The 27,665-nt window shown below is 45.0% G+C and overlaps 1 protein-coding gene and 1 long non-coding RNA gene across 2 annotated transcripts in view; one reads left to right on the top strand and one right to left on the bottom strand.

The window, feature by feature from the left end:
- Positions 1–14,088, top strand: part of LOC142901019 (tensin-3-like) — a 32,193-nt gene extending 18,105 nt beyond the window's left edge. The window contains exons 15-25 of the mRNA XM_076045690.1: positions 7,629–7,788; positions 8,201–8,646; positions 9,227–9,313; positions 10,060–10,194; positions 10,453–10,545; positions 11,071–11,148; positions 11,386–11,463; positions 12,126–12,294; positions 12,386–12,454; positions 12,647–12,676; positions 13,272–14,088. Coding sequence (XP_075901805.1) covers positions 7,629–7,788; positions 8,201–8,646; positions 9,227–9,313; positions 10,060–10,194; positions 10,453–10,545; positions 11,071–11,148; positions 11,386–11,463; positions 12,126–12,294; positions 12,386–12,454; positions 12,647–12,676; positions 13,272–13,416 — 1,490 coding nt within the window. The 3' untranslated portion in view covers positions 13,417–14,088. The remainder of the gene's footprint in view (positions 1–7,628; positions 7,789–8,200; positions 8,647–9,226; positions 9,314–10,059; positions 10,195–10,452; positions 10,546–11,070; positions 11,149–11,385; positions 11,464–12,125; positions 12,295–12,385; positions 12,455–12,646; positions 12,677–13,271) is intronic.
- A 1,331-nt stretch (positions 14,089–15,419) lies between these two features.
- Positions 15,420–22,929, bottom strand: LOC142900952 (uncharacterized). The gene is made up of 3 exons (XR_012928950.1): positions 22,797–22,929; positions 15,747–15,988; positions 15,420–15,710 (listed from the first exon to the last, which is right to left on the bottom strand). It is a non-coding gene; the product is annotated as an uncharacterized LOC142900952 (long non-coding RNA).
- Positions 22,930–27,665: the final 4,736 nt, after the last annotated feature.

Genomic DNA, 27,665 nt, shown 5'->3' with positions numbered 1-27,665 from the left:
GAGGGGAAGAGGAGGAGGAGCCGGGTTGTGCTCTCCGCCTCTCGCCCCTCCCTCAAGCTCAGACCCCAGAAGTTGAGCTGCAGCATAACAAGTCGCGGCGGAAAAGAAATGACTTTTTAAATCATCTGATGAGGAGAAGAAAATGCTGGTGACTGGGTTTCTGAGGAAGAGGTTCCGACAGTGAGTGAGCCGGGAGTGAGAGAGGGAGTGAGAGGAGGAGGAGGAGGAGGAGGAGATCTGCCAGTACGAAGAGTGCCGCTGAAGCCGGGAGGCGGAACACAGCAGAGAGACTTTGTGGAGCAGAAGGAGAGGTAGTCAAGACCTGCCAGTGGAGGAGAAAGAGGGCAAGATTGTGAGGTTGTCGCATCATGACCGCCTCCCTCGGTACGTACAGTCGCTCAGGTTCTGCTTTCCACTCACTCTCGTCATGTTTACACTGTGTCATCCGGAGGGGGCGGGGGGATAAACTTACTTTTTGACTAGGGGAACCACAGTAAAATGTGACAGAGGGGCCGGAGCAGCAGCAGCAGCTGGATGGAGTGAGCCACCTCATATAGGAGAGAACAATCTATCCATGGGATATGTAGAAAACACGTTGCTTTAATGTCAATGGAAAATGAACAACCGTGACAACAGTGTATCTGTCTTAGAAGCCCCACAGTATTCAGCTCTTTGTTGAAATGACGCTGGAAACTCTGACAAAATGGACGTGATGCAACTATTATTATGACTTATTTACTATTCATATAATTTCTTCAAGTTTGGCGCATCGGATTAGAATGGCCACATATGGTCCCCGGGCCATAGTTTGCCCATGCCTGGTGTCACTGCTGAAGAGTAATATTTGAGAATAGTATAAGTTGAAAATTCGAGAATAGAATCGACAAGTGAAATTTCGAGATTAAAGTAAAAATGTCGAGAATAAAGTCAAAAAGCTCTGCGCACAAACTGCACTTCCACTTTCTGCGTTTCCTGTTTACTTCGACTTTAATCACGAAATTTCAACATTAAACGCAGCAGCATCTTCACAGCTCCCTCTGATGTTTCACTTGCTCCACTGCGTCTGTCTTCACAATCTCAGCCTCTATATTGGCTTCTGCCATGCTGCCACTGGAGTCTGATTTACTGGCGGTTTGACCACAGGCGGCCGTTCCCCCTCTTTTTTTCCTGCGCGACTGACCGGAGTTGAGCGGAAAAAGTCTCCCGAGTCGGTCGCTGCTCCCGGAGTTTTCCCGCAGGAGCAGAAGGAGCTCTGGGGAGTCTGCCGTTTATTCTCCATGCGTTGTGGGGCTGGAATAATATTTCGAGACAGTCACTTAACAGGTTGTGCGTGATGCAGCCGAGGTCCCAAATTATACCAGTTTTCAGCTCTTTATTCATCACCACTAAAACATCTCTGCTAGAACAGCTTCATGTGAGTAATTATTGAGAGAAAAATGCTGCAGACCTCCAGAAAAGTCTACACCTTCCAACAAAAATGTTGTTTTTTAGTACGCAGTTGGTTTGTTATTGGAGTTTGCAAGAGATAAAGAATAGGCTGTTCTCACTTCTGGAGAGTTCACTGACAGGTTAGTGAGAAATATTATTTTTGGAAAACGCTGGTAATTAAACTTTTGCACAGTAGGGAACATTTAAAGTGCTGGTCATGCAGTGGAGGTGGACTATAAATCTGCAGTATGAGATGTCGTGCTTTTGTTGGGTGAACAAAGCAACACATGGACGTTGCTCTGCAGTGGGAAGAACAATAAACAGTGGGAGAGCAACCAGGAGACAGACGGTGATTCATGCGCACTGTTGCACTTGATGGAATTCAAAAAGCGAAGGTTCAGGTCTGAGTCTTCGGGGTTACTGGACGCAAAGTGCACGAGTGGAGTCATTCTGCTGTTGCTCATTGATTCACTCGCTTCAATGGGAGTGAAGCTGTTGTTAAGCTCCGGTGTAGAGTCTGAAGTTACTATCTCAACAAAATAACTAAAAGATGAAGCTCTGGCTGAAGGTGACCACGACTTGCATTGTTTTTTTCATGTGGCTGAATGGAAACAACAGCATTCATCTCTTCTTTAGGTTTAGTTTGAACTGAGATGTGTAGATGTTGAGTGGTAAAAACAACTTCCAAATTCACCAAAGCACCACTTGGATTTGGCCCGTCTGCAAATCACATTAAAAAGTGTGAGGCACAAAAGTGTGAAAAAAAAAACCCAGTACAAAAGTCTGTTGTGTGAGAGACATTTGGCTTTGGCTTTAGGGCAGGAAGTGAAGGGCAAGTGGGAAAAACAGAATGGAATACACGGAGAAGACGGCGACAGATCAGGGCGCAGAGACCGAGGCTGAAAGGAAGCTTTGTTCCCTCAACATCCAGCAGCAGAAAGTCTGTGCTGTCACAAGCTTCACATGCATGAGATGAAATATGACACTGACGACCATCTGATGGCCATGATCATATGATGATGTAATGGTGTCTAGCGAGTCACCAAAAAGGGGGACAAAACTTGCAAAGTGCATAAAAGCAAGAACAGAACCTGCGAATGAGTGGGTCTTTCATTGGTTCTATTAGGGGATTTTATATTGGAGAACTAATGAGTGCTCCAGGTTTGTTAACACATCGGCCTAAATGAGTTGTAACAAGAAGCTGAACATTGTCTATAAGCCTTTCATTGCGGCTTTGTGTAGTTTGTTAGGTGGGAAAACACCTAAAGCAAACTTTACACGTTGAAATGAAGCTCTGTAGTTTTAGTTGAGGTGGTCTGACACTTTAATGACACAATAGAAGACGCTGACAAAACTTTACTCTGAACTTTACTTTAACTTTAACCGCTAAGATTTTTCAAAGACTTCTCCTGCAGCGCCGCTATTAGCGAGACCCCGTCAAGGCTGTGATGATTTCATTCAAACTGTGGAAAAAATGTTGCTGCCAAATCATTTGTTAAAGTCATTTAGTTTTGGCTTGGACTAGTACACCACTCACGGAAACCCGATTTATTCATGGGCCACATTTACAACAGTAAAATCCATGCATGGGCCACGTGTGTCCTGGAGTGGACTGTGCAATGGTCCCTGTGGACATTCACTCATTCATTTGTTCAGGGAAAGTCAACGAGGACAAAGTGTCTTCACCTGACTTAAGGTCAAGGTTGTTTGCAGGTCACATTAACTAAACATCAAACAATTTTAATAGTGAGACGTTGTGCTTCAGGAAAATTGGAAACACACGATTGTCATCCAAGTATGAGATGACAGAGTGCACTTAAATGAACAAGTGGAGCACTTTTCCAAGCAGTCGACTGTTGAATCTTCCACAGTCTCCTGGCCTCCACCCGTTCCTGTCCCTCTTGGTGTTGGCAGTGCTGTTCTCTTTCTAGCACTCCTCACACTTTGCCTTCTCTCCGCCTCCCTGAGGACTCCATAAAAGTGCTGTGTAGCAGACACCCAGAGTGATCAGAGGGAGCTGATTTACTAGCAGAAAGTGTTCCAAGAGCTTCTGCACAAAAAAAAGGAGGGAGATGAGTTAGGAAAACACAGCAGGGGTGTGGGATGATTAATTCAAGAGAGCCGAGTTAACTCATTACACTTTAACCTGATTAAAGATTAATCATCAAAGAACTGTTTCGGAAAGGAAGGCCGCTTGTAAGGAAATAATAAACAAATACAGTCGTGTAATAAAGTACCAGCTCTGGATTTAACACACTGGTGTAAACAAATATATCACCTGCCAATCACACAATAGCAACTCAATGCATTTATGACCGTCCAGTGTGGTTACCGGGGAGGTGGGGTTTGGGTTGGTCCTTCTCGGCCGGGTCCTTGGGAGAACATCCTTTCCTTCCAAGGACTGCATCCTTGGAAGGAAAGGATGCAGACTGCATCCTTGGAAGGAAGCGTCCTCCGTCCTCCTGAAGGAAGTGTCCTCCCAAGGAACGCTTGGGAGAAGACGACTTTCTGGAGTCAAAAGTTGGTACAGACGAACAGAGCTGTGACATCACGCTGGGAATTCTCTCTTCTCTGAGGACTTTCTGCCCAAATGACAAAGTCTGAACTCTGTCTCATCCTCTTGCCGTGCCAATGCAGCTGTCTTGAAGTGACGTTTTAAGCTATAAATTGTGAAAATGAATCTTTGCGACTCAGCAACTCCCCTTGTGATCAGTCGCAGTATCACAGCAGGTGTTTCCCTCCAGAGGCTGCGGCTCCGTGGCTGAACAGCTGTTACATGCCTCAGAGCCCAGTGTGTGTCTGTGTGTGTGTGTGCATACAGAGTGTTTGCGCTCAAATTCCTGTGGTCAGCAGGGAGTCTGCAAGCCCACTGTTGTCCTGCATAACTCCATGCGCATCACTGTCATTATGAATGTGTAGGCTCAGCCCCTCTGCCGGCTGCGCTGCTGATTAGAGAGCAAACATCTGCGACTGTGTGCGCAGCAGAAATGAGCTGTTCTGTGGCGTCAACACCAGCGCTGTGTTTTCTCTTTGTCCTGTTGTTTGTCTTGTCCTCTGCGTAACAGCTGTTGTTGTACCTGAGCCTCTGCAGGCGCTTCAATAAGTACTGAAAGCGGCCCGGTTCTGTTCCTCCTTGGTTCAGACCTGGCTCGGCAGTGAATATGGGCTTTGTGTGCGTGTCTGTGGGTTGCTGCTTGTTGTGTGCGTGTGCGTTGGGGTTGTGTTTTGCTGCCTGAGGTTGGCAGTCAGTGAATCGGCAACACACAAGGCGTTGTTCACCCATCGGCCCACAGTTCACGTGCCATCCACTCGACTCTGCGGGAGTGAGCTCGTGCTGCCAGTGTGACACTGCTTTCAACTGCAGGCTTCACTTTGTTCTGCTCCGTGCTGTTGCACCCACAGATTAGCACTGCGGTGATACTACAGCCAGTTTAGCTTTTTTTGGTCTGGTACAGCAACTACGTGCTACCATGGAGGCCTCAGCAAGGAGTCACGGGCTGTGTCGCAATTCAGGGTCTGCATCCTTGGAAGGAAGCGTCCTCCGTCTGAAGGAAGCATCCTCCGAGGACCCAGCCCAGAAGGACCAACCCAAACCCGCCTCCCCGGCAACCACACAGGACGGTCTAGCCTTGGGCGTATTTCCTGGTTGCGTCACCGCCGTTCCCTCCTGCTGGCCAACCCCGGAAGTGACATTTTTATAGCATCAAGCTAACCATTGGTTCACCAGCTAACGATGCCGTTGGATGATCAAATAAATTAAAACCCTACGTTAAAAACTGGATATTTTATATGAAACTTCAATACTTAAATTTATATGTCGTGTCTTTGCCAGTAGATGGCGGTAATTTCAGCTGACTTCCCAGGACCCCAGGATGCTTTGCAGCAGCACGCAAAGCATCCTGGGATACAAAAGGAGGTGAAGGATAGTAGCGGTGCAGCCTTGGAATTGGCTAAAAGTAGGGTGCATTTTCGAGGGCGCATTTGGAGTGTCCTTCGAAATTTGGGGAATTGGGAGGAGCCTTCGCGCAGTGCTATGACGCAACTTCCTTTCAAATGCAGCCTTGGAAGGATGCAGACCCTGAATTGAGACACAGCCATGGTTTCTGTCAGTCCTTCCAAGAAGAACTAAGTGGGGATGGCTCTCGGTTCTCCCTGAAGTCCATGCAGCACTACGAGAATGCTCATCCCGTGTTGACAATGCATAAGGACAGAAAGTGATTCGTACTTTTGGCCGTGCAGAGTCTACTTGACTGCCAAAGACTTGCGGAGCAGAGCTCGGCCGTGGGTCAAAGGTCACAGTGAGGACAGCGGCTTTGTTTCCACAATTCTGTAATTAACTCTGTGGCTCAGCAGCAGCTGTCGGACAGCAGAAGATTCAACCATGGGAACTGGGGTTGAACTCTCTGAGCGGAGCAAACTGACAGGAAGTGTGGGAACGTCGGAGGAGTCCTGCAGCCTGGGGTGGTGCAGTGACTCTTTCACTGCACTGGTTGTTTGTTTACTCCAAACAACCAGTGTGTCACTTCTTTCCGTCTTCCGATCGAGACCGGCTGAGAGGTTTGGGACATGAGAGCAGTGGGTGGCTCATCATCTGGATGCTTCTCCTCAGCTCTGAACCTCATTGCTCAACTGAAGGCAGTTTAAGATGAACTCGCTCCAAGTCTGACTCGAAGACTTTCCTTTCGAGATAATTCATCTGAAAATGGCATTGAATCCTAAGAATTAAATACCTTCAAAGAGTCTTTGCTTGCGCTTCATCAGACATAAACTTGGGGAAAACTCTCGGTCATCTTCCAACAAGTTCCCAACGACAACTGCAAGTGACATTCAATGGCAGACGTGATGTGACATCCATAATGTCAGAGCATCAGGACTGTGTGCTGTAACCTTCCCACCGTGGGAAAGTCAGACGCCGCCTACATTCGACATCGGTAGCTCTGCATAAACACCCTGCCACTTGTGGTGTGGCCAGATGTTGTTAATGGGAGTGGCCTGACTGGAGCAGGGATAATATGTATGTGCTGTATATATGTTGTTGCAATGATGGTGTGTGTCTGCTTTTAGCCAGACCAGCTTATTGACATAAAAAAAAACAACAACCTGACCAACAGGCATCAAACTACCGTACAATTAGCCACACATACAACTGCCACAACAAAATGACATACTGTGCATACATTCAGTCAAATGGGTGAAAATAGGTTTAGGGTTTGCGATGGAAGCAATTTCAAAAAGAGTGAGAAGCAATTTCAAGTTCCCAAATGTTTATTATTATTATTATTATTATTATCATTTTGTGCGATGATGTAATGCAGTGGAGAAGAATGCAGGTGGTTCAATATGATCATGCATGAAGCTGCTGGAGCACTGGAATGGACAGAAGCAGCAGCAGAGGGGTTGCTGGGTGGAGGAGGGGGGTGTTGGAGTGTTGGGTGGGGGGGTGGGGGTGGTGGTGGTGGTGGGGGGGGAGAACAAGGAATCCTTTATGATGTCTGAGCCTTGAACGCGGTGACTCACAGTGGTGGACAGGCCTGGCTGTGGCTGACAAGAGGCTGAATGAAGCGCTGTGTGCTCAGCGACACAGTCAAATATTTATATATTCATATATATATATTTATATATATACACATATATATATTGTCGTGATGGGATGCTTGGAGCTTGAACAAAAGCAAGTTACAACAAAATCAGTGTCTTTTGGTATTTAGCTCTTTATTGAAATGACTCTTACACTGAAATACAGCTATTTTATTTCTTACTATTAATATGATTTCTTCCGAGTTCTGCGGGCCCGATTAAAAGCTCAACGGGCCGCAAACGGCTTCCTTCCGCCATTCCAAAGTCGCGCTCGTCAACTTTGACTTCGTCTGTGTGTGGAATGTGAGCGCAAAAGGCAAAGGACACGTCTGGAGTTGTTCCTCAACTTCCGAGTTCACCTCGCCGTCTCTCGTCAATCTTAGGAAAATATTTTGTTGCATTATAAAAGGAAAAAATCATTTCAAAGACAATCGTTCACATTCACATTCATTCTGATTCAATTAAAATTGATACGGTGAATGTTATGAAAGAAATTAAAAACTCTACTGCGTTGTCGTATTTTTTTAAGTGTCGCATTGTGAGTAATAATCAACAGAAGTGACGTCCAGCAGATATTTAATCCTTAAAATATCTTTTTCTTTTTTCCTTTCTTTTCTTTCCAGAGTCCAGGGGCTTCCTGAAAGGCCTGAACAGCAGTGGCAGCAGCCTGACAGAGGGGGAGCTCTTCCGACCGGAAGCGTTGGCCTCCCCAGCGTCCCGCCGGGGGGTCTTTGGCTCCATGTGCTCCATGTCGTCAGACAGCCCCCTCCCACACACACCCAGGTAGCCGCCACTCCTCCATCACACTCGTTCCATCTTCCTTTCACCCGTTCTCACTTCACTCTAGTCTGGAAGAAAAAACATTTTCTTTCTTTGCTAATAGAACTGCAATACAAAACATTTCCTCAACCACTTACGTTCCATCAAGGTGCAATAAAACACTTGCTTCTATGTCAATAGCTGCGTTTCCATGACAGTTTTTTAACAAAATAAAAGCGAAAGTACAACTGCGATTTGCAGGTGTTTCCATCGAATGGTGTGAAGCGTATTAGAAAGCAGGATAGAGACAGAGATGGAGATACATAGATGTACTTTATTCATCCTATATTGAGAAACTACATTGTTGCAGCACTAAAGAAAACAGTTGTTACAAAACACTCAATTCTCTATTCTATTCTACTCTCTTCTATTCCAGCTCCACTCCTGACCGGTGTCACGGCCAGATTCCAAACTCCCAGCGCTCCCTGCACGCCTCAGCCTCACCCCTCAGCACTCCCAGCGCCCGCAGCTCTCCGCCGAGGGGCTCGGACGGGGGTCCCGGGTCGCAGAGGGGGCCGGACGGCGCCGACCTGTCCTCGCTGCTGCTGGGTAACGGCGGGGGCGGCCTGGAGCACAGTCTGCTGGAGGCGGTGGAGAGCCTGGAGAGCCTGGAGAGCCTGAACCTCCGGGGCCACGGGGGGCTCCCTCCTCTGCTGCCCGAGAAGAGGAGGCCCGCCGAGGGGCCGGCGGAGCTGGGCTCCCGCTCCCCGTCACTGAGCGGCTTCTCCAGCCCCAACAGCGGCAGCAGCCTCAGCCTCATCACCTTCTCGTCAACCCCGGACCACCTCAGGGGCGTCGGCGGGGCCTGGTCGCCTGGAGCAGGTGGGTGGAGTCCAGGTGCAAAGAAGCTTAACTCTGTCGCAGTGTGAAATAGAAACGCGTCTTTCAACCTCCCAGGATCAGGGTTGGCCAACGCGTTGAGTGCTCGACTTGTACTTACATGTATGTACATGACCAATTTGTTAAATTTGTGTTTGAGAAGACTTTTTTCCCCCCCAAGTTTCCATTTCGAGAATAGAGTTGATATTTTGTGAATAAAATCGAAATTTCTAAAATTAAATCAAAATTTCGAGATTAAAGTTTCAATTTTGTGATTAAAGTGGAAATGTCCAGAATGAAGTCAGAAGGCTCTGGGCACGAGCCTAGCGGAGTACTTCCGTTTTCGGAAGTTTCCTCTTTCGATGTCCAATATGGTCATTTGTAGCGATGCGTCCCGAGACTGAACTACAGTAATCATTGTTGCTTGTGTTCATTGTTCTTTATTGACCAACGCTGTATTGATTGTTATTGGAAGACATAATGAGTTTTGTGGATGTAGAATTTCAGCGGTCTATTTTGTGAGTTTTAGAGAATGTGTTGCTTGGTTGATCCGTCAACACGGGGCCTCTCCTCTGTCTGGCAGACTTTGGCGGAAAGCAGCAGGACACTGTGAAGTTTGTGCAGGACACGTCCAAGTACTGGTACAAGTCCGACATTTCCAGAGAGCAAGGTAAATATTGAGCCTCCTGCCAGATAACACCAGTGTTCTCCCTCGCGCTGCGCCGTGCTGCACTATGCTGTGCTGTGCTGTGCTGTGCTAGCCCACACTTGAAAGGCAGGTAGCGAACGTGAACATTGCAAGCAAATGATGATTCACGCGACGCACCAGCACCAGCGTTCTCCTCCGCCGGCACGTCGTCAACGCGACAGTCGACAAGTGGCGACACAGTGTGCAAACCAAGTGGCTCGCGGTCCCACCGGCTGTCTCTTCGGTCTTTGCGTGCTCCGTGGCAGCTTTGCACAACTGCGCCAAATGTTTGATCGACGACGCCGACCGCTTTCCCTCACGTGCTGAACGGCCTCCTTACGGCTCTCACCTGCACGGAAGCGCGTGCGTCTTTTTTTTCCTTTGCTAGGTCGGGTGCACACGGGTGGGTGACGATTCGACAGCTGGCGGGACGAGGCCGCACCAACAACAACCAAGTCCAGAGAAAAGCGATTATTTCTAGTTCCCCCCATTGTGCCCAATGATTACCGTAATTTCTGGTGTACACGGAGCCAGCAAAAAGCGAGCGTCTGCTGGCTCGACTGCTTTGGTCGAACTGTCGGTTGGCTTGACTGCAGAACAACAGGCCTGGCGTCAAGTCAAGGGCCTTGCACAGTGCGTGTGATTTTTATTTATTTTTTTTACTAACTTTGGGCCTGTGTGTGTGTGTGTGTGTGTGTGTGTGTGTGTGTGTGTGTGTGCTGGAGTAGCTGTGGCAGTGCTGAAGGACAAAGAGCCGGGATCATTCATCGTCAGAGACAGCCATTCGTTTTGCGGGGCCTACGGTTTGGCCGTGAAGGTGGCCACGCCCCCTCCCTCTGTGCTGCAGCACAGCAGCAAGAAAGGTAGCAGAGCCGTTGAGTTTGTTTTGGTTGGGGTGGGGAGATGAGTACATTGCAATCAGTGGACAATTTGTTTAATTTTTTTTTTTTAAATAATAAAAATATAATAAAATAAATAAATCTCGTAAGTACGAGACCAAGATTTTGTAATTATGAGAAAACATATCAGAATTATGAGATAAAACATTATTACCATAATTGTTAGCATTATTCCTGTAGATATTTTGAAACCATAAAGTCCTTTGTGTATCCTTTGACCAGGAGACCTGTCCAACGAGCTGGTGAGACACTTCCTGATTGAGTGCACACAGAAAGGCGTCCGTCTCAAAGGCTGCCCCAATGAGCCTTACTTTGGTGAGAACGTCACAGCCATCGTTTTCACACAGACATCACATTTTCTAGAGTCCAACTGAGTGTATTATTATTATTTGTCTTGCTGAAAGTGAATTTGTAAAAAAAAAAAAAAAAAAAAGAGGCCTCAGGTTTAATATTTGCGAATGTCATTGATCTGGGGGTGAAATGCAGCTATTTTAAGACTCACTGACCAATAATATCATTTCTTAGAAGTTTGGCGGGCCGGATTAAAAGGCTTAACGGGCCGCATATGGCCCCCAGGCCATAGTTTGCCCACACCTGATGTGGAGACAGGCCAGTGTGTCTCCTCAGAGGTGTGGAGGACAATATAAAGGAAGCAGTGTTTCATCAGTCTCAGTCTAATACTGCTTACAGCAAGGTGAATAATGATACCAGAGCGATTATATCTGCGCCATGCCTCCCTCTGCTGGTCAACAGAACATGTTGCAGCTCACTGCTTCACTCGACAGTGCCAGTCTGTAGAGTGTAGAGTGGCTTTGACATTATTTCTCTTTTTCCATTCAGGAAGTCTTACGGCTCTGGTCTGCCAGCACTCCATTACCCCACTGGCTCTGCCCTGCAAACTCATCCTGCCACACAAAGGTCATTGTGAGTGTGTGAGTGTGTGTGAGAGAGTGTGTGTGTGTGTGTGTGTGTGTGTGTGCATTTCTGAATTTTATTTTGTGGAAATTTAGTAAAATGTGTATCTATGTGTATATCTCAATGAAAAACAAAAGTTACAAAACTGCTGTTATGTCATCATGTGTATAAAAGATACAAACGTTTCAGTGGTTTGCATTGAATTTCATTTCATTTTCTGATTATTTATTTTGTCTGCAGACCCTCTGGAGGAGAAAAATGAGTCAACCGCACAGACGGCGACAAACTCGGCAGCCGAACTTCTGAAACAAGGAGCAGGTACACACAACCTGTGTGTGAAATATGTCAGAAAAAGAAGCAACAATATGATGCGATGAGTGCACTGCAATAAGCTGCAGGGGAGTTTGTTTTTTTTACGTTGTGTCAAGCTTAGTTTTTTGTGAAACGCATATCTACAGGTACTAGCCAGAAAATTAGAACTTGAATGTGACATATTATATAAAGGAATAATATGCAAATCAATATATTTCAAGTTTTTATTTCTTTGGATTTTGCTGATCAGGTCTTGCAGCTTAAAAAAAAACAAACTCAAATTTTATAATAATTTTCTGAGTTTGTGGGTTTGTGGTTTTAATAAGCTGAAAATCTTAATCAGCAAAGTTACAACAAGGAACTGCTTGAGATGTCATTTTGCGTGGAATGGCTCAATAAAATGTGTTGCTTTCATCTTTTATGTTAAATTGCCAAAATAAAACAACTTTTACTGGATGTTCTAAGTTTTCGGACAGTACCTGTCATTCTAATATTATTATATTATATAATATTAGGATTTGATATGAATATGTACACAATATTGACACATAAATGTTATAAAAATAAAAAAGTTTTAGTGCACCTTTATGAAAAGTGAGTGAGTGAGAAGATGATTTTTACCCCAAGTTGTTGGTCTAGCGTGACTGTGTGTTTGCGGCCCTGTGCAGCGTGCAACGTGTGGTACCTGGGTTCCGTTGCGCTGGAGTCTCTGACGGGTCACCAGGCGGTTCAGAAGGCCACCACGCAGACCATCTCCTCGGTTCCGCCCCCGCCGTCCACCGTGGTCCACTTCAAAGTGTCGGCGCAGGGCATCACGCTCACCGACAACCAGAGGAAGTAAATGCTCGACCGCGGAAAGCTCGTCACCTCACTGGTGGGACGCCGGTGCCGAGCCGGACTGACTGACAGCTTGTGTCTCCCCCTGCAGGTTGTTCTTCAGAAGACATTACGCCGTCAACACCGTCATCTTCTGCTCTTTGGATCCGCAGGGACGCAAGTGAGTGGCGTTGAATTGCCCCTCCCACTGCCACTGGACACGCATGTTGTCATGTCCTGATCCTGATCACACAGCAGTTGATAAGCAGACTTTGATATGTTTTGAAAAATTCCAACAAACAATGTGTATTTCTGAAGTTATTAGTGTTGCAAAACTGTAGTTTTATCAACATTATGTTTGTTGTTCTGACAGATGGCCGCAAGGAAATGGCTCCACTGCAAAGTAAGTTTTTGCACTGAATTCAACTGGCTTGCCTGACTGTCGTCAGCCTGCTGACAACTTAAAAAAAAAAAAAAAAAAGAATTGACTACAGGTGCTACCCAGAAAATTAGAACATCAAGTAAAAGTTGTTTTATTTTGGCAATTTAACATAAAAGATGAAAGCAACACATTTTATTGAACCATTCCACGCAAATTGACATCTCAAGCAGTTCCTTGTTGTAACTTTGCTGATTAAGATTTTCAGCTTATTAAAACCACAAACCCACAAACTCAGAAAATTATTATAAAATTTGAGGGGGTTTTTTAAGCTGCAAGACCTGATCAGCAAAATCCAAAGAAATAAAAACTTGAAATATATTGATTTGCATATTATTCCTTTATATAATATGTCAAACTCACCTTTTAAGTTGAATTGCAGAAATACAGCAACCTTTTCAGGATATTCTAATTGTCTGGGTAGCACCTGTAGATGGAAGAAACCACGCAGTGACCCCTGCAGTCCAGAGCTGGGATGTGTTTTTGCTTTTTCTGTTGTCTAAGCCGGTTCCGCTGTTGCATAAACACCTTTGCTCTTTTCTGTCCCCGCGTCCTCCAGGATATTTGGATTTGTTGCCAGGAAATCTCAGAGCGACACAGAGAACGAGTGCCATCTATTCGCTGAACACGACCCCGAGCAGCCGGCCAGCGCCATCGTCAACTTCGTGTCAAAGGTCATGATTGGGTCAAACAAACAGAAGTGATGCTCGGCATGCAAGCCAAGAGCAGAAAGGAAGAACAAACGGACTCTATAAAGACCAACTGCCAAATGAACAGACTGCAATGCAGAAAAACCACCACCAGAGGGAGCCAAGATTTTGATGTATGGGTTTTAAAGTTAGAGGTGTACGGCTTTAATAATTAATCATTCTTTAATGTATTGACAGAGCTGTGCGTTAACGTGTATACTTATTGTCTTTCTCCAGAGGGTCTAGTAGTGAAGTCACACTTTAATTCCCCTGCTTCCTATTTAAGAATTCATAATTCCACTCTCACATTTACCTCCAGGTTCACTGTAATTCTGCAAAATGCCAACATATTCAAAAAGTGTGACTGTGTTTTTTTTTTTCGTTCAGTAAAATGTTTCAACCCGTTTTATTTCATGGCGCCAGCTTCACTGTCACCTGACAAAGCCACAGTGACACGGTCGCCTTGTACTTATAGATGTTATTATTATTATTATTATTATTATTATTATTATTATTATTATTATTATTATTATTATTATTATGTTATATGTCGTAGTAATTATCGCCTTTTTACAGATGTGAAGTACTTTCTCGTAAAATATAGCTGTCATATATTTTTGTATATTAACTCGCTCTGTATATTAGGAGGGAAGAATGTGAACTCAAAGAAATATAAAACAGTGTTTCCAAGTACGAGATGAGGAGCTGCTTGTGTGTACTTGCAACATTATTCATGACGGTGTGTATAGAGCGACTATCCAAAGGACCAGTAGAAAAACGAAATATAGTCGCAGAGAGGCCAAGTAAGGGGAAAAATACCTGTCGGACGCGCTGATGGATGAAGTCACGGCTCCGGAGACAAGTTGCTATTGCAGATTTATTGTATTGTGTTTGAGTGACAAAAAAAAAATAAGGTTTAAACAAAAATAAGGCCAAGCAAAGTAAAGCGGTCAGCAAAAGTGGGACATCCCGTCATTCCAAAAAATCCACCAGGTGAAGAGCAGCTGATATTCACTTCTGCCGATGTCCCACCCACACCACGTGATGCATAACCCCGCGTATAACAAATAACCCATAATATAAAAAACATCCTGTGAAACAACATTAGCTGGCACATACAGTGTGTTTAGAAGGTTGTGGAATAGTTGCAAACAGACGCCAAGCAAGTGGGAGGAAATTATGCTGTTTTTTTGTTTGTTTGTTTGTTTGTTTGTTCCGAGACGAGACCCTTCAAAAGTGTTCTCGAGACCGAGACCAATCTCCAGCACCGCAACACTGGTGCCTGGCCGAACAACACTTATCACAGGTCGGCCCGACAGCTCTTTAGCAGGAAATACTCAGTGGCGGCAGCAGTTGGCTGGGTGGAAAGGCCTCGTTTGCCAGGTGTTGGAGGAAAAGAGCCAGATGTGGACGAGGTATGCAGAAGGCAATCTTGTCATTGAAGGACAACAAGAAACTGAAGCTTCAGTTTGACACTGGCAAAGCACAGGGGGGCGGGGGGGACAGTGGAAAAGTCTGCTTCCCTAAATGGGTTAAAATTCCTGAAGCATGCGTTTCATTGCTTTTGATCTGGTCACAATGGGACATAAACGAGATGAAAGCGTGGGTCCACTTGGCCTTGTGTCAATAGTTTATACCAGGGTGGGCAAACGTTTTGACTGGTGGGCCACAATGATGGGTTCTAAAAATTTGACTGTCGGGGGGGGCAGGAGCAGATGCATGGAGTGTTTGGTGAGCCACCTCATAGGAGGAAAAAAAATATATCATGGGACAACAAGCTTTAATGTCGATTGGAAATGAACAAAAGCAAAGTTACAACAAAATATCTCCTTGAAGTCCTCTTTGTTGAAGTGACTCTGAAAACGCTGAGAATGAAATGAATAAAATACAGCCGCAGTCACAGCTATTTAAAATTCATTTAGGGTTATGTTCTTCTTCAGGATATTATCATCACTCACCAGATCTAAATCCAACAAGTTTTTTATTATTTTTTTTTATCATTATTATTTTTTAATCCATCACAAATTCATGCATAACAGTCTAATTCTATTCTCAAAACAATGAAAAACGAACTAGCTAACTAGCTAACTGACTGACTGACCGACCTGCCTGTGTAACTAACTAACTAACTAACTCCACTAACTAACACAGCGTGTCTCATTTAGTTGCCTCGCACGACGGGTTGCTTGGCAAAACCTCCTCATTCTGCAGTTTCTAGCTTCGGCAACAGATGGCAGTAATTAGCCAAGCCAGCACTTTTATCCCGCCGTGCATTAGCCGGGCTGTCGTGCGCGCGTTAGCATCGTTAGCTATATGGACACACACACACACACACACACACACACACACACACACACACACACTAGCAGTCAAAAGTATGGACACACCTGTTTCTTCTTGATCTTGACTGCTTTCTACACTGCAGATACACGCTGAAGACATCAAATATATGAGCAAGACATGTGGATTAATGTGGCAGAAGAAAAAAAAAAGTTAAATACCTTTTAATTATTATGTTCTATATATTTTATATGAAGGGTGGCTGTTCTAGATCATCTCAAATATAAAACCTGTTTGAGTTATTTCACTCCTTTTGGTTGAATCCATATTCTATATGTGTTCATTCATAGTTTTGATGCCTTGAGTGACAACCTGCAGTGTCAATAGTAAATAGAAAAACCATGAAATAAGAAGTATGAGTCCAAATTGTTGACTGCTAGTGTTGTATACTTTATTCAAGGAACGTGATGTGTGTGTGTGTGTGTGTGTGTGTGTGTGTGTGTGTTCTAAGGCCAAATTTATAATTGAAACTGCCATCAAAAAAGCAGTTAGACTCCAGTTTTGTTGTTGTCGACTTGTTGCAGAGCTGAGGGACAGCAGCAGCGTGAAGAGTGTGTGTGTCTGTGCAGAAGTGTCCAAGTGTGTGTGTGTGTGAGGCGGGGGGGAACAGGGTGCAGGGGTGGGGGTGGGAGGGTGGGTGGGTGGAGGGGGTTCATTGGTGGCAGCGGATGACCTCACCATGACGGGAAACTTTCCCACAGCCTGCGCACAAAGACAGCCGTCAGAAGGTAGAAAAGGATGAGAAAGAATAGAAATTTAACACAGTGTGTAAAAAAAAAAAAAGGGAGGCAGAAGAGCAGCGAGTCCATCGAGGGGATGGTTGGTGGGGGGAGCAGTGGTGTGGTGGTGTAGTCTCTACGTGACACGCAGGTATACGCTGTATAGCCATAGAAAAGGTCCCAAATTACCGTACAACCACTAAAAGAATGCGCAGAAGATACGTTTCAGCCTGCTTGTTTGACACCAAGTTCACTTTCCAGTTTAGAAATGTGATTAAAAGGGTGTTTTAAGTTCTGATATAGCATGGAAAAAACTTGTTGCTTTAATGTCAATTGAAAATGAACAAAGTTACAACCTAATCAGTGTCTATTTAGCTCTTTATTAAAACAACACTGGGAAAACTGAAAAATGAATGGAATTACAGCTATTTAATAACTCACTGACTATGAGTATCATTTCTTCACGTTTGGCGGGCCGGATGGAAAATGCTTAACGGGCCGCATATGGCCCGCGGGCCGGAGTTTGCCCAGCCCTGCACTAGAATAAACTAGACTCCACCACTGTGTTGCACGCAGATCTTCTCCAGGGGGGGTTGATGGAAGCGCCTGCTCCAGACAGACAGACAGGCAGACAGACAGGCAGGCAGTCAGACAGTCAGTCAGACAGACAGGCAGACAGACAGTCAGTCAGTCAGTCAGACAGTCAGTCAGACAGACAGACAGACAGACAGACAGTCAGTCAGTCAGACAGGCAGTCAGACAGACAGACAGACAGACAGACAGGCAGTCAGACAGACAGACAGAGAGACAGTCAGTCAGTCACACAGTCAGACAGGCAGTCAGACAGACAGACAGACAGGCAGTCAGACAGACAGTCAGACAGATAGACAGACAGACAGACCTGCAGCCTCATGCTGAGTCACCTGCAGGCGTCTTGTCTTTCCTCCCCTCCCCCACCCCCACCCACCCCGTCCAACCCCAACTGCTGCTTCTGCTTTGGACCTCGCACTTCCTGGCGCACCTCCTCCTGTCTGGGCGCCTCAGCTCGGCGGCGGCACCTGGCCGCCTCGCTCGCTCGTCTCTGATGCCGGACGACATCACATTCCTGGCATTGCTGGCTCGCAGCGCTGTTTAGAAATCCAATGGTTGGCTTCCGCTCGGGAATGCCTCCTCCCCTCACAGAGTCCCCTCTCAGCCTCTCATCCCCCCCACCCCCTGACCCCCCCACCCCTCCACCCCCTCTCACTTTATTTGAGTTAGCTATTTAAAGCTCGCGCTAAGTCCACCGCTGCTGCTATTGCCTACACGCACGCACGCACGCACGTGCACGCGCACGGAGAGCAGCACTAAAAGTGAAGCAGCCCCACAAATAATCCCCTCTTCTATTTTGGCGGCCGAGGGGGACGCGGGACAGCACGGCTGCCTGCGACCGAGCCGCTTTCCTCTTTTATTAGTTATGTGGCGCTCCGTCAGTGCGCCAAATATGGTTTGCGTGTAATTAGCCTCCACAATACGACCTTATATAGCAGCATAAATCACCCCAATTGTTGCTTCTTTTCCAGATCGTAGCCCAGCTCTTTGACTCCTGGCCACAATGGGCTGACGGAGGGGCCTGCAGATATACATGTAGAGGTATATGGAGAAAACAATGTTGCTTTAATGTCAATTGAAAATGAACAAAAGCAAAGTTACAACAAAGTCAGTGTCTTTGAAGCTTCACTCTATTTAGTTCTTTATTAAAATGACTCTTAAACGCTGAAAAGAGAGAGATGATTTTCTGACTATTAATATAATTTCTTCAAGTTAATAAATCAAGAATAAAAAGCAAAACGGACTGCACATGGTCCCCGGGCCATAGTTTGCCCATGCCTGTTCTAACCAGGCCCCCAGAGTGCTTGATGGCTCCCATTCATTTCAATGGAGCTGCTCACTCAGCAGCAGAGACTGCAAAAAAATGTTTTTGACTTCCTGCATCAATAGACCATGCTCAGTAGCGTCGCTTCCCATCATGCCTCTGGAACTCACATGATCTATCGGGCCAATGAGAACCATTCTGGAGAACGTCGCCTTCAGATACGTCAGGCTGCGGCCAATCAGAACGAGCTGAGACACAGCAGCATGTACAACGACGTGGAGACGTCACGCTGGGAACTCTTTGCTGATGATTTTCTGGACTTTAACTTTTTTTTTTTTTAAACGATTAAAAGACCAGAAGTGAAAAATCTACAATGGAAAGATTTGCTGTGAATCGCCTTGCCCCGACTTGGCAGTGAAGCACACCAGAGTCGTGCTGTTCGTGACAAACAGGAAGAACAAAGGGAACGCAAGTCTCTCTCTCTTGTTGAGTCATTCTTTCCCCAAAGTATGATTCATCCATCCATTTTCTATTACTGCTGATCCTGCAACTGGGGATCACGGCTGTGCTGGACACCGGCCCAGCAGCACCGAGCCCTGTGGTGATGGCAAGACACATCACAGTTCACCACGAGGCCACTTAGACCAGCGAAATACAATTCAATTCAACGAAAAGCTGAAAAAAATCGAGCAAGTTTCCATGAGGAAATCGACGACCGATTCAAACGAAGCTGCTGTTGATTCACACGGTCAAAAAGTCTTTTTGGCAGCTTATTAAATGTGGAGGAGGATCAAACCATCAAATGATGCAGCCGGCATATCGACCTCGGCCGGCGTGGAGTGAAAATCCAAGCTGCTGATGTGGAGGAAACATTTATCAGTATGTTCATTCGAATAGTCATGGCGCATGTTTATGGACGGTAGTGTGATTACACCTGGTGTGTGTAATGAATCAGTGCATCCATGCCTGGTCTGTTTCATCGCATGTTCTGAGGAGACTATTAGTGGATCCATGTTCTGATGTTCTTCAGCCCGCTGTCCACCCAGCAAAACCACCTCCTCTCCTGGCTTACTCTGTGGACTTGTATGAAATGGTCATCTACATGGTCACTGATTCCAACTGCGAACCTACCTCTGCTACTGACCAACTTCAAAACCCCGGTTCAGCACAAAGGCAGCGCAAGAGATATGGTTCAGATATGGAAGGTTCCGAGAAGCAACATTTCTGTGTGTCTAGGACGTGTGCACACACACACACACACACACACACACACACACACACACACACACACACACAGTGATGCATAACACAAAGATTTGTGGGTCTACGTGCTCTGGAGCACATGCTGAGAAAGCAGTGGCTTTATCACCAACCTCTTCACTGCATTGTCCCTAGTTTAAGTGTCTGAAACACACACACACACACACACACACACACACACACACACACGCACTGACAAAAGGGCCGGGTACTTGGGTATCAGCATCATTCTTGATGAATCTGTCTCCGGGGGGCGGGGCCAGGCTAATGTCCAATACAAAGAGCTCCTGCTGGGCCAGCGAGCCAACTAGAGGCCAACAGATTAACTTGCATTACATCAGCATCCACACAATACGCCTAATGAAGGAGGTATTATGTGTGTGTGTGTGTGTGTGTGTGTGTGTGTGTGTGCGTGCGTGCGTGCAAGCACGTACCTCCTCATGCAGCTGCTGCATCACTCATTGAATATAATGACTCACTTTTGCTGATTCAGCATATTGGAGAATGTCATCGGCATCGTCAGCTATTAATTTGCTCTGGAACTGCGGTCATCAATATTTTGGTGCCAGCGCTGCAGGTCAGGCTAGTGTGACCCTTGCCTCACTGTGTGGTGAACATATGCAGTTGTACAGCACTGGGTAATGCAGTGAAGCTGGGCTGGCCAGGGCTGCTGTGGTTTTTGCAGTGAATTTTGCTTGATAATGCACTGCGTCTGATATTGTGATTGTCTTGTGTACTTGGTCTGGTGGTCGGAGACGACCACTGCAAGGACCACAACCACCAAACTGCGCATTGCATAAGAAATTCATCATCTGCTAGAAAGCTTAAGAAAACACAGCCGTATCATGTATAAACTGCCTGTGTTACAAAACAATGCGTTTTCATTGGAGGAGTTTTTGTCTGCAACGCTGCGACCCTTCCAGTTGCGTTGGAACGGCGCCCTCTGATTGTGGCCGTTGGGATGTCACTGCTTGGGCATGAGCTGCCTCTCATCGCCCCTACAATTAAACTAAACCTAAATATGGCAATAAAAAAAAACTGGTGATGGAAGCAGCTCCACTTGGAAAAACCTCTCCAGTATGGCTGGAAGGTTCTGACGCTCTCATGAGGAGGTTCTTCCCACGCATCCACGCGGAGGTCAATCACGTGACCAGTTCACTGACCAGTGGTAACGGCGCGTTATGATTGAACGGAGGAGGAGACGGAATATTTTTTTCACGAGCCATCAAAGAGAAAAATATATCAACCGTTCCTGACAGCAAACAAAACTTAATTCTCTTACAATCTTGCGTCCTTCAGGGCTGAAACCCAGGTCAGGGGATTGTTTTCCAGAAAAAGAGCTTCTCAAACCAAGACAGCAGCTCTGCCAACACTCAGTATATCTTGGAGATATCTTTCAATATCATAGAATAGAACTGAACACCTTTATTCATCCCACGTTACAGCAACAAAAGTCACAGAGAGAGAAGGGAAAATGATAAAAACAAGATATGTACAGGTGCTACCCAGAACATTAGAATATCCTGAAAAGGTGGCAGTATTTCTGCAATTCAACTTAAAAGGTGAATGTGACATATTATATAAAGGAATAATATGCAAATCAATATATTTCAAGTGTTTATTTCTTTGCATTTTGCTGATCAGGTCTTGCAGCTTAAAAAAAACAACTCAAATTTTATAATAATTTTCTGAGTTTGTAGGTTTGTGGTTTTAATAAGCTGAAAATCTTCATCAGCAAAGTTACAACAAGGAACTGCTTGAGATGTCAATTTGGGTGGAATGGCTCAATAAAATGTGGTGCTTTCATCTTTTATGTTAAATTGCCAAAATAAAGCAACTCTTACTGGATATTCTCATTTTTCGGGTCGTACCTGTACATTGATATCATATATCATGATATCATATATCATGATATCATTCAAGATATCTTGACTGCTTCTTGTGAAGTCAGTGTCAATAAATAATTTCTGGGTTATTGGAGCTTTACAAACAAGCTTTTGTCTTCTTTGTGTAATGTAATTGACACAAAGTAAGACACACCAGTCAGCGGACCTGGGTGTGTAGTGTACACTGAGGATTGATCAATCAATCAATCAATCAACTCTGATTCATAAAGAGCTAAATCACATCCAAAGGCAATCAAATCACTTTTCACGGCCTCTTTAATTCCCTGCCGTTTGTCTGGCACTCTGCAGAGTGGCTGCCACTGGGATGGATTCATGCTGCATGGCCTGTTTGGCACTTGATACTCCACTTTCTTTATTTCTTTCTTTTTGCCCTGTCAGTATTATTATTAAGCATTTCTACCTTGTGAGGTTTTGGAAGCCATGACCCAGATTCCTTTCTCCACACAGCCAGGGGAAGGAAAGCAGAGACAGAAAAGAGGCCAGGGACGGAGGGTGGCAAATAAACCAAAGCAATCAATGGGGAAAGAAGAAGAGAAAACAATAAATAAATAAAGTGAGAGGAGGGGTTAGAGGGAGGTATAATGAGAAGGACCAGGGCCAGAAATAGAACAGTGTCCTTCGGGGTGGCTGCACAATGGAAAAGCAGTTTGGACCACCTCCAGTAATCCCCACATCTCTGCTGTCTTACACCTCAGATTTAACTGGGGGCTGCCCACAGTGAAGCCAGCACACACACACACACACACACACACACACACACACACACACACACACAGGGCCCAAGGCATCCACCAGCAGCAGCCTTCAGTCTGACAATCCTACTCACAGTATCAGAAACACCATTATATGAGAGAACAGCTGCAAGTGTCGTGACCTGGCATTAACGTTCATCCTGGCTGGACGGCCGTGCAGCCATCAATGCTCTCCTGGGGCCGTGGTGCATGGAGCCGTCAATCTGAGTGCTGATGATTTATCACCACTTGGCTCAACCAGGGTGGAGCCCACACAGCACAGCAACTGTATGAATGTACTGTTATATATATGTATTGGCAGTGAGTGGCAGAGTAGGTGTTTTCATTGAGGCAGCTGTAGTGTAATATATGGTAATATAATAACTTAATTATATATGTATATATATATATATATACATATATGTATATATATATATATATATATATATATATATATATATATATATATATATATATATATATATATACATATATACATATATACATGTTTCTTCTTTCATCATCTAAAATATAAAACTTGTTTGAGTTATTTCACACTTTTTTGTTTGAAAATATATTTGACATATTTGTCAAAACATATTTCATATGTGTTCATTTATAGTTTTGATGCCTTGAGTGACAATCTGCAATGTCAATAGTCATGACTATGAAAGAAAAACCATTCAATCAGAAGTATGAGTCCAAACTCTTGACTGGTAGTGGATATTAATGAAAGTGTAAACTGGAGGGACAATCAAAGTCATTTGGTTTTCCTACTCAGAGAATGGTTCTCTTATATGTATATATTAGAGCTGTCAGTCGATTAAAAAAATTATTTTTTAATTTTCCACTCCGGGTCTTTAACTTTGCTGGGGACGTGCAGAACTAAAAACCTAATTTGTTGATCTTTTGGTGTGTGTGTGTCTGTCAGAGGGAGCTGCCCAGTCTGGTATCAGCTGTCAGCAGCCCAGCCCGCCTCTGGATTCCACCACTGTGTGCGTAGTATGATGTCATGCTGCAACTGGGAGGTGTGTCCGGGGGTGTGCAGGAGCAGGATAACAATGATGACTGAACCCTTGACCTTCTGGTCGTGACCTTCCAGCGAGGAGTCACCAGGAGGAGTAAAAATCTCATTGCGGTGGTGGAGGGGTGCGGGGTGGGGGAGGGGAGGTGAGGGTGGGGGTCGGGCCCCTTCACGTGGCAGCTAACCCACTGTGTTGGCATTACCATGGGCTAATGGCCCGGGGTCCTGACCTCGGGGGGCCACGGGGGTCAGGAGAAGACCCCGAGCCAACATCTCCTTCTCGGAGCCTCCTTTCTCTTCACACACCTGCAGCCAAAGTTGAATCAACTGCAAAAAAAATACAAAATAAAAAACACTTCATCTGCCAAACTTATTCAATCCCAAACACAGCAATTGCACGCATGCATGCGCACACAATCCCATCCAGGTAGGGTTACAGCTAACATAAACACGGACACCCAAAGAAAGCAACACGCCCTCGCGGGGGACACATTCCTGTATCCTGAGCCCTGCCGCTGATAATCATCTTGTGAGAGCAGGACACTTGGGCTAAGTTTGGGCCAATTCAGCACCTGGGAACCCCTCCACTCTCATCCCCTGCTCTGACTCCCTCTTTGGGAACAAACCCAGCCTTGTGCAACTCCCAACAATGTCAGTGACACTCTACACTGCCCCATTGCCACTAATTGTTAGCTCACAATGCTTCCTAGTATTGTGTTTAACAATGCTCACTCTGAATAGAGAGTCTAACCTACTTGTATTGTCACTAATTGGTTTCTTGAGAGAAGTAGAAAATGGGAAGAGAAAGGGAGAAAGAAGATGTTGGTAATGGACTGCAGTTTCATTGGAGTCGCTGGTAAATAGAGTTCACAAAGAGTTTTGTGGGGTCGAGGGCTGAGGGTCGGAGGTGAAAAAGAAGAGGTGCACCTGCACTCTCCACAGGCTTGACAATGAGCTTATTCAGCCGCTCAGTATAACCCTGGAGGACGCAGCAGAGATGACGGGACACGCACACATTTCAGTGTAAAAGATGGAGGGATGTGGAAGAGAAACTCCATCTTTATCAATCAGATTTCTCCGTTATCTGGGTCATAGTAAAATATATACAGAAAAAAACTGACAAAAACACATGGATACCATTTCTTCTCTCAGATAAACTTAAATACAACCAGAGGAAGAACAGATGAAGAAGCTAATGAGAAAAAGATAGGGAAGGGAAGAAGTGCGAGTGCATGAGTGTATGAGGTACAACCCTGCGAAAACAACATTCATCTGACAAAATTCTGTGGCAATCGGTAAAAACGCACCCCCGTGTTAGACCCAAGTCAGTCTAGCAAACCAATAGAGCCCCAACGTTTACAAACAAACATACGCTAAGGTCTCTACGAATTCTCTACAAACTCTATGAACAATAGCAAACACAAGGAGTGCCAGAAACACATGGCCAATTATTGCAATGGTTAAAGTGCAACAGCAAGAATGTTGGTCCTGTGTAAAGTGGTACAGTAAAAAATGTTCATCTTTATTCCTCCTCTTATTATTATTATTATCATTATTATCGCTAGGGCTGCACCGATACCACATTTTACAAAACAAGTAGCGTACAACTACTTACTTTTCAGTAATATTGACACGTATTTTATGAGTACGAGTAGAGTACTCAACCCCAGTATCGTACTGATACCCGATACTGGTATCGGTGCATCCCTAATTATAATGACCATAATAACAACCCTCACTTTCTTTCAGAATCTACATCCGTGTGCAGGATTGAATGGCTTGTGTGTCGTCATATTAACACATATCATCAACTGGAGGCAATGATGCACTCAGGAAGCTTGCAGCATTGGACAACCAGGCAGGCAAGAACAAAGCAGAGGATAGAGCGAGAAGAAGAAGGTGGATGGGGGAAGGGAGTGCAAAGAGTCGAACAGGATTAGGGGAGGCTAATGTTATGTGGTTGCAGGAGAGCGAATGGCCGAGACAGCAGAAAAGAGAGAATGGAAAAGAGGGAGGCAAAGAGGGAGCAAGAGGTGTGGATGCTTAAATAGCCTACGTGGAACACCAAATCCCCTCAGCAGTGCAAACCAGCTGACTGACTGCCACTTGCCAGGGAGCGTGTGGGGGAGGTAGGACGAGCAGGGCTTAGAACGCTCTCCACTGACACATTCACCGTGCGGAGACAAGACACAGCTTTACCCATGTTGGCCCTGTATCCTGTCTAAACATAGACCTGCTGAAGGAGCGGGGCAAGACCAGAGAGGCTGGCGTCGAAAGCGAGCAGGCGAGATCAGACCAGACAAACTCTTTCTGTACGACTCCAACCATGTGCTCTTCTTTTTTTAACAGTGAACAGCAATGAACGAGCAAATTCCATGTCATAAAGTCGCCATTTGCTGATGTTAGCGAGATTGTAGTTAAAGGTATTCTATTGTTTTTCCTAACAATAGAATTATTTTATTGTTGTTTTATTGTGAGATATTCAATTCAAAGACCTTTTGTCAGGTCGCGAGGTGGTTTTTCAGAGGTATATCGCAAAAGTGTCACAGAAACACTTTTTTCACATTTACACGTCAGCGGACGTGACGTGCAGGGTCACATGACCAGTTCACTTCAAGTGAAAACGGTGCGTTATGATTGGACGGAGGAGGAGATTGAATATTCCTTACAAGTATTCAAAGAGATCACGGTTTTGATCTTTTTTTGTAAATGTTTGTAATTTTGATTTTTGTTCATAATCATCCTCGTACCTTGTACCAGCCAGCGAAGGAAACTCATTTCCTAGCCTCAGCCTTGTTCTTCCAGTTATGATCATATTTAGTGATTTCGTAAAATGACAAATAAATCAAATCGACATTTGCCTCTGTTTGCTGTAAAATACAAGTAGTTAAGTTTTCATGTCCTTAGATTGGTTCTGTTTTATAGAGATTGCATCGTCATCCAAAAAAATCTAATACTATATAAAAAAATATATATTATTCAATGCCACTAAAATGCAATGTTTTCTGCATATTGGGCATAAATATTGTAATGACTGAAATATATAACCTACATTTTACGACTCACCTTTCGCTAAATCCCGCCACCCCCATGGTTACTGTTGCTATGCCTGGAACACTTTCACTTCTTCCTCATTCAAACCGGCGCGTCAACCCGCAGTTTTTTTTGTGAAAGGCATTCAGTTGGAAATGACATCCATTTCCTGAGGTAATAGTTCTGAAATATCAGGGAGAACTAGAGAAAAAAGACTGACATGAATTTAAGCGCCAGGCTACAGGCTGACTGCACACAAATGCACAAAAGAATGCTAGCCTGTTGCTAGCTGGCTATTGTACTGCGTCAGTCCTGATATAACCAGGGATCGCCGGTGTTTTCCTCACAGACACAGACATGGCTTCAGGTATCGTAAGCTATGCATACCGGACAGTTAGCTGTGATATGTATATAGGTGTAATGTTGTCATTATGCAGCTCATCTTTTTCAACACTGCTTGTCATAGTCTGATGTAATAATTCTGATGAATTCTGTCAGAAAGGTAAAAAAAAAAAATGAATTTGCACTGGTTGGAGAGAGATCCTCCTAACTGGCACGTCATTGACACGAGGTCTTAGGTACATTCACTTCCGTCACTCCATCTTATGCTCTTCCTAAATACACTTTATTCACAAGATGGAATACAGCTCTGTCACAGTTTCCCCAATTGCTCAGACAACCATTCCTGGAACAACAGAGGTCTCTGAGTTTACGTTATGATAACTCGAGTCACTTATGTTGAGGGCATGTGTTGTAAACACAGTGCCGTTAAATATTGATTTGGCCACTTCAAAGGTGGTTTCAGTGCAAGATCATCTTAAATCTGAATGCTTGAGGGAGCTCAGTGGGCAAGAAGTTCTGCCAGTAGAAGGTCCACCGGCTCCTGATGCTTCAAGCCATGGAAACCCCAACAGAGACACTGGTGCTGACGTTGTCACGCATCTGAATCGTCTTCATAGGAAGACGGCTTCTCTGTGTGAAAGGGGTTCATGTCTTCTTTGTTTTATGTCGATGACTTCCTTCACTTTGTAGAAGGAAAACAATCAAAACAAACAGATTTTTTATTCCTTTGCAGACAAATTACTTAATTTCAGGCACCTCCACCCCCCCAGAAGAACGATATCTCATTGCAATTTCATTTCTTCAAGGTGACTTTAGTTATCATGTCAATAGTTAAAACATAATCAAACAAAGGCATACTCCATAGACCTTTAGGTATAACACACTTATAAGTGACAGTCCAGGCATTCCATCAGCGAAAACATTCCAGAGCATCAGGCAGGCAGCACACTTGTGTTACCAGAGAGAGGAATGCCTGCGCACATGCACGCGCGCGCACACACACACACACACACACACACACACACACACACACACACACACACACACACAGCA

Source organism: Nelusetta ayraudi, unplaced genomic scaffold (assembly GCF_046127955.1).
Source record: "Nelusetta ayraudi isolate G7.1 ecotype Tasmania unplaced genomic scaffold, CSIRO-AGI_Nayr_v1 ptg000084l, whole genome shotgun sequence".
NCBI lineage: Eukaryota > Metazoa > Chordata > Actinopteri > Tetraodontiformes > Monacanthidae > Nelusetta > Nelusetta ayraudi.
This window is presented reverse-complemented; position numbering and strand designations above follow the sequence as displayed.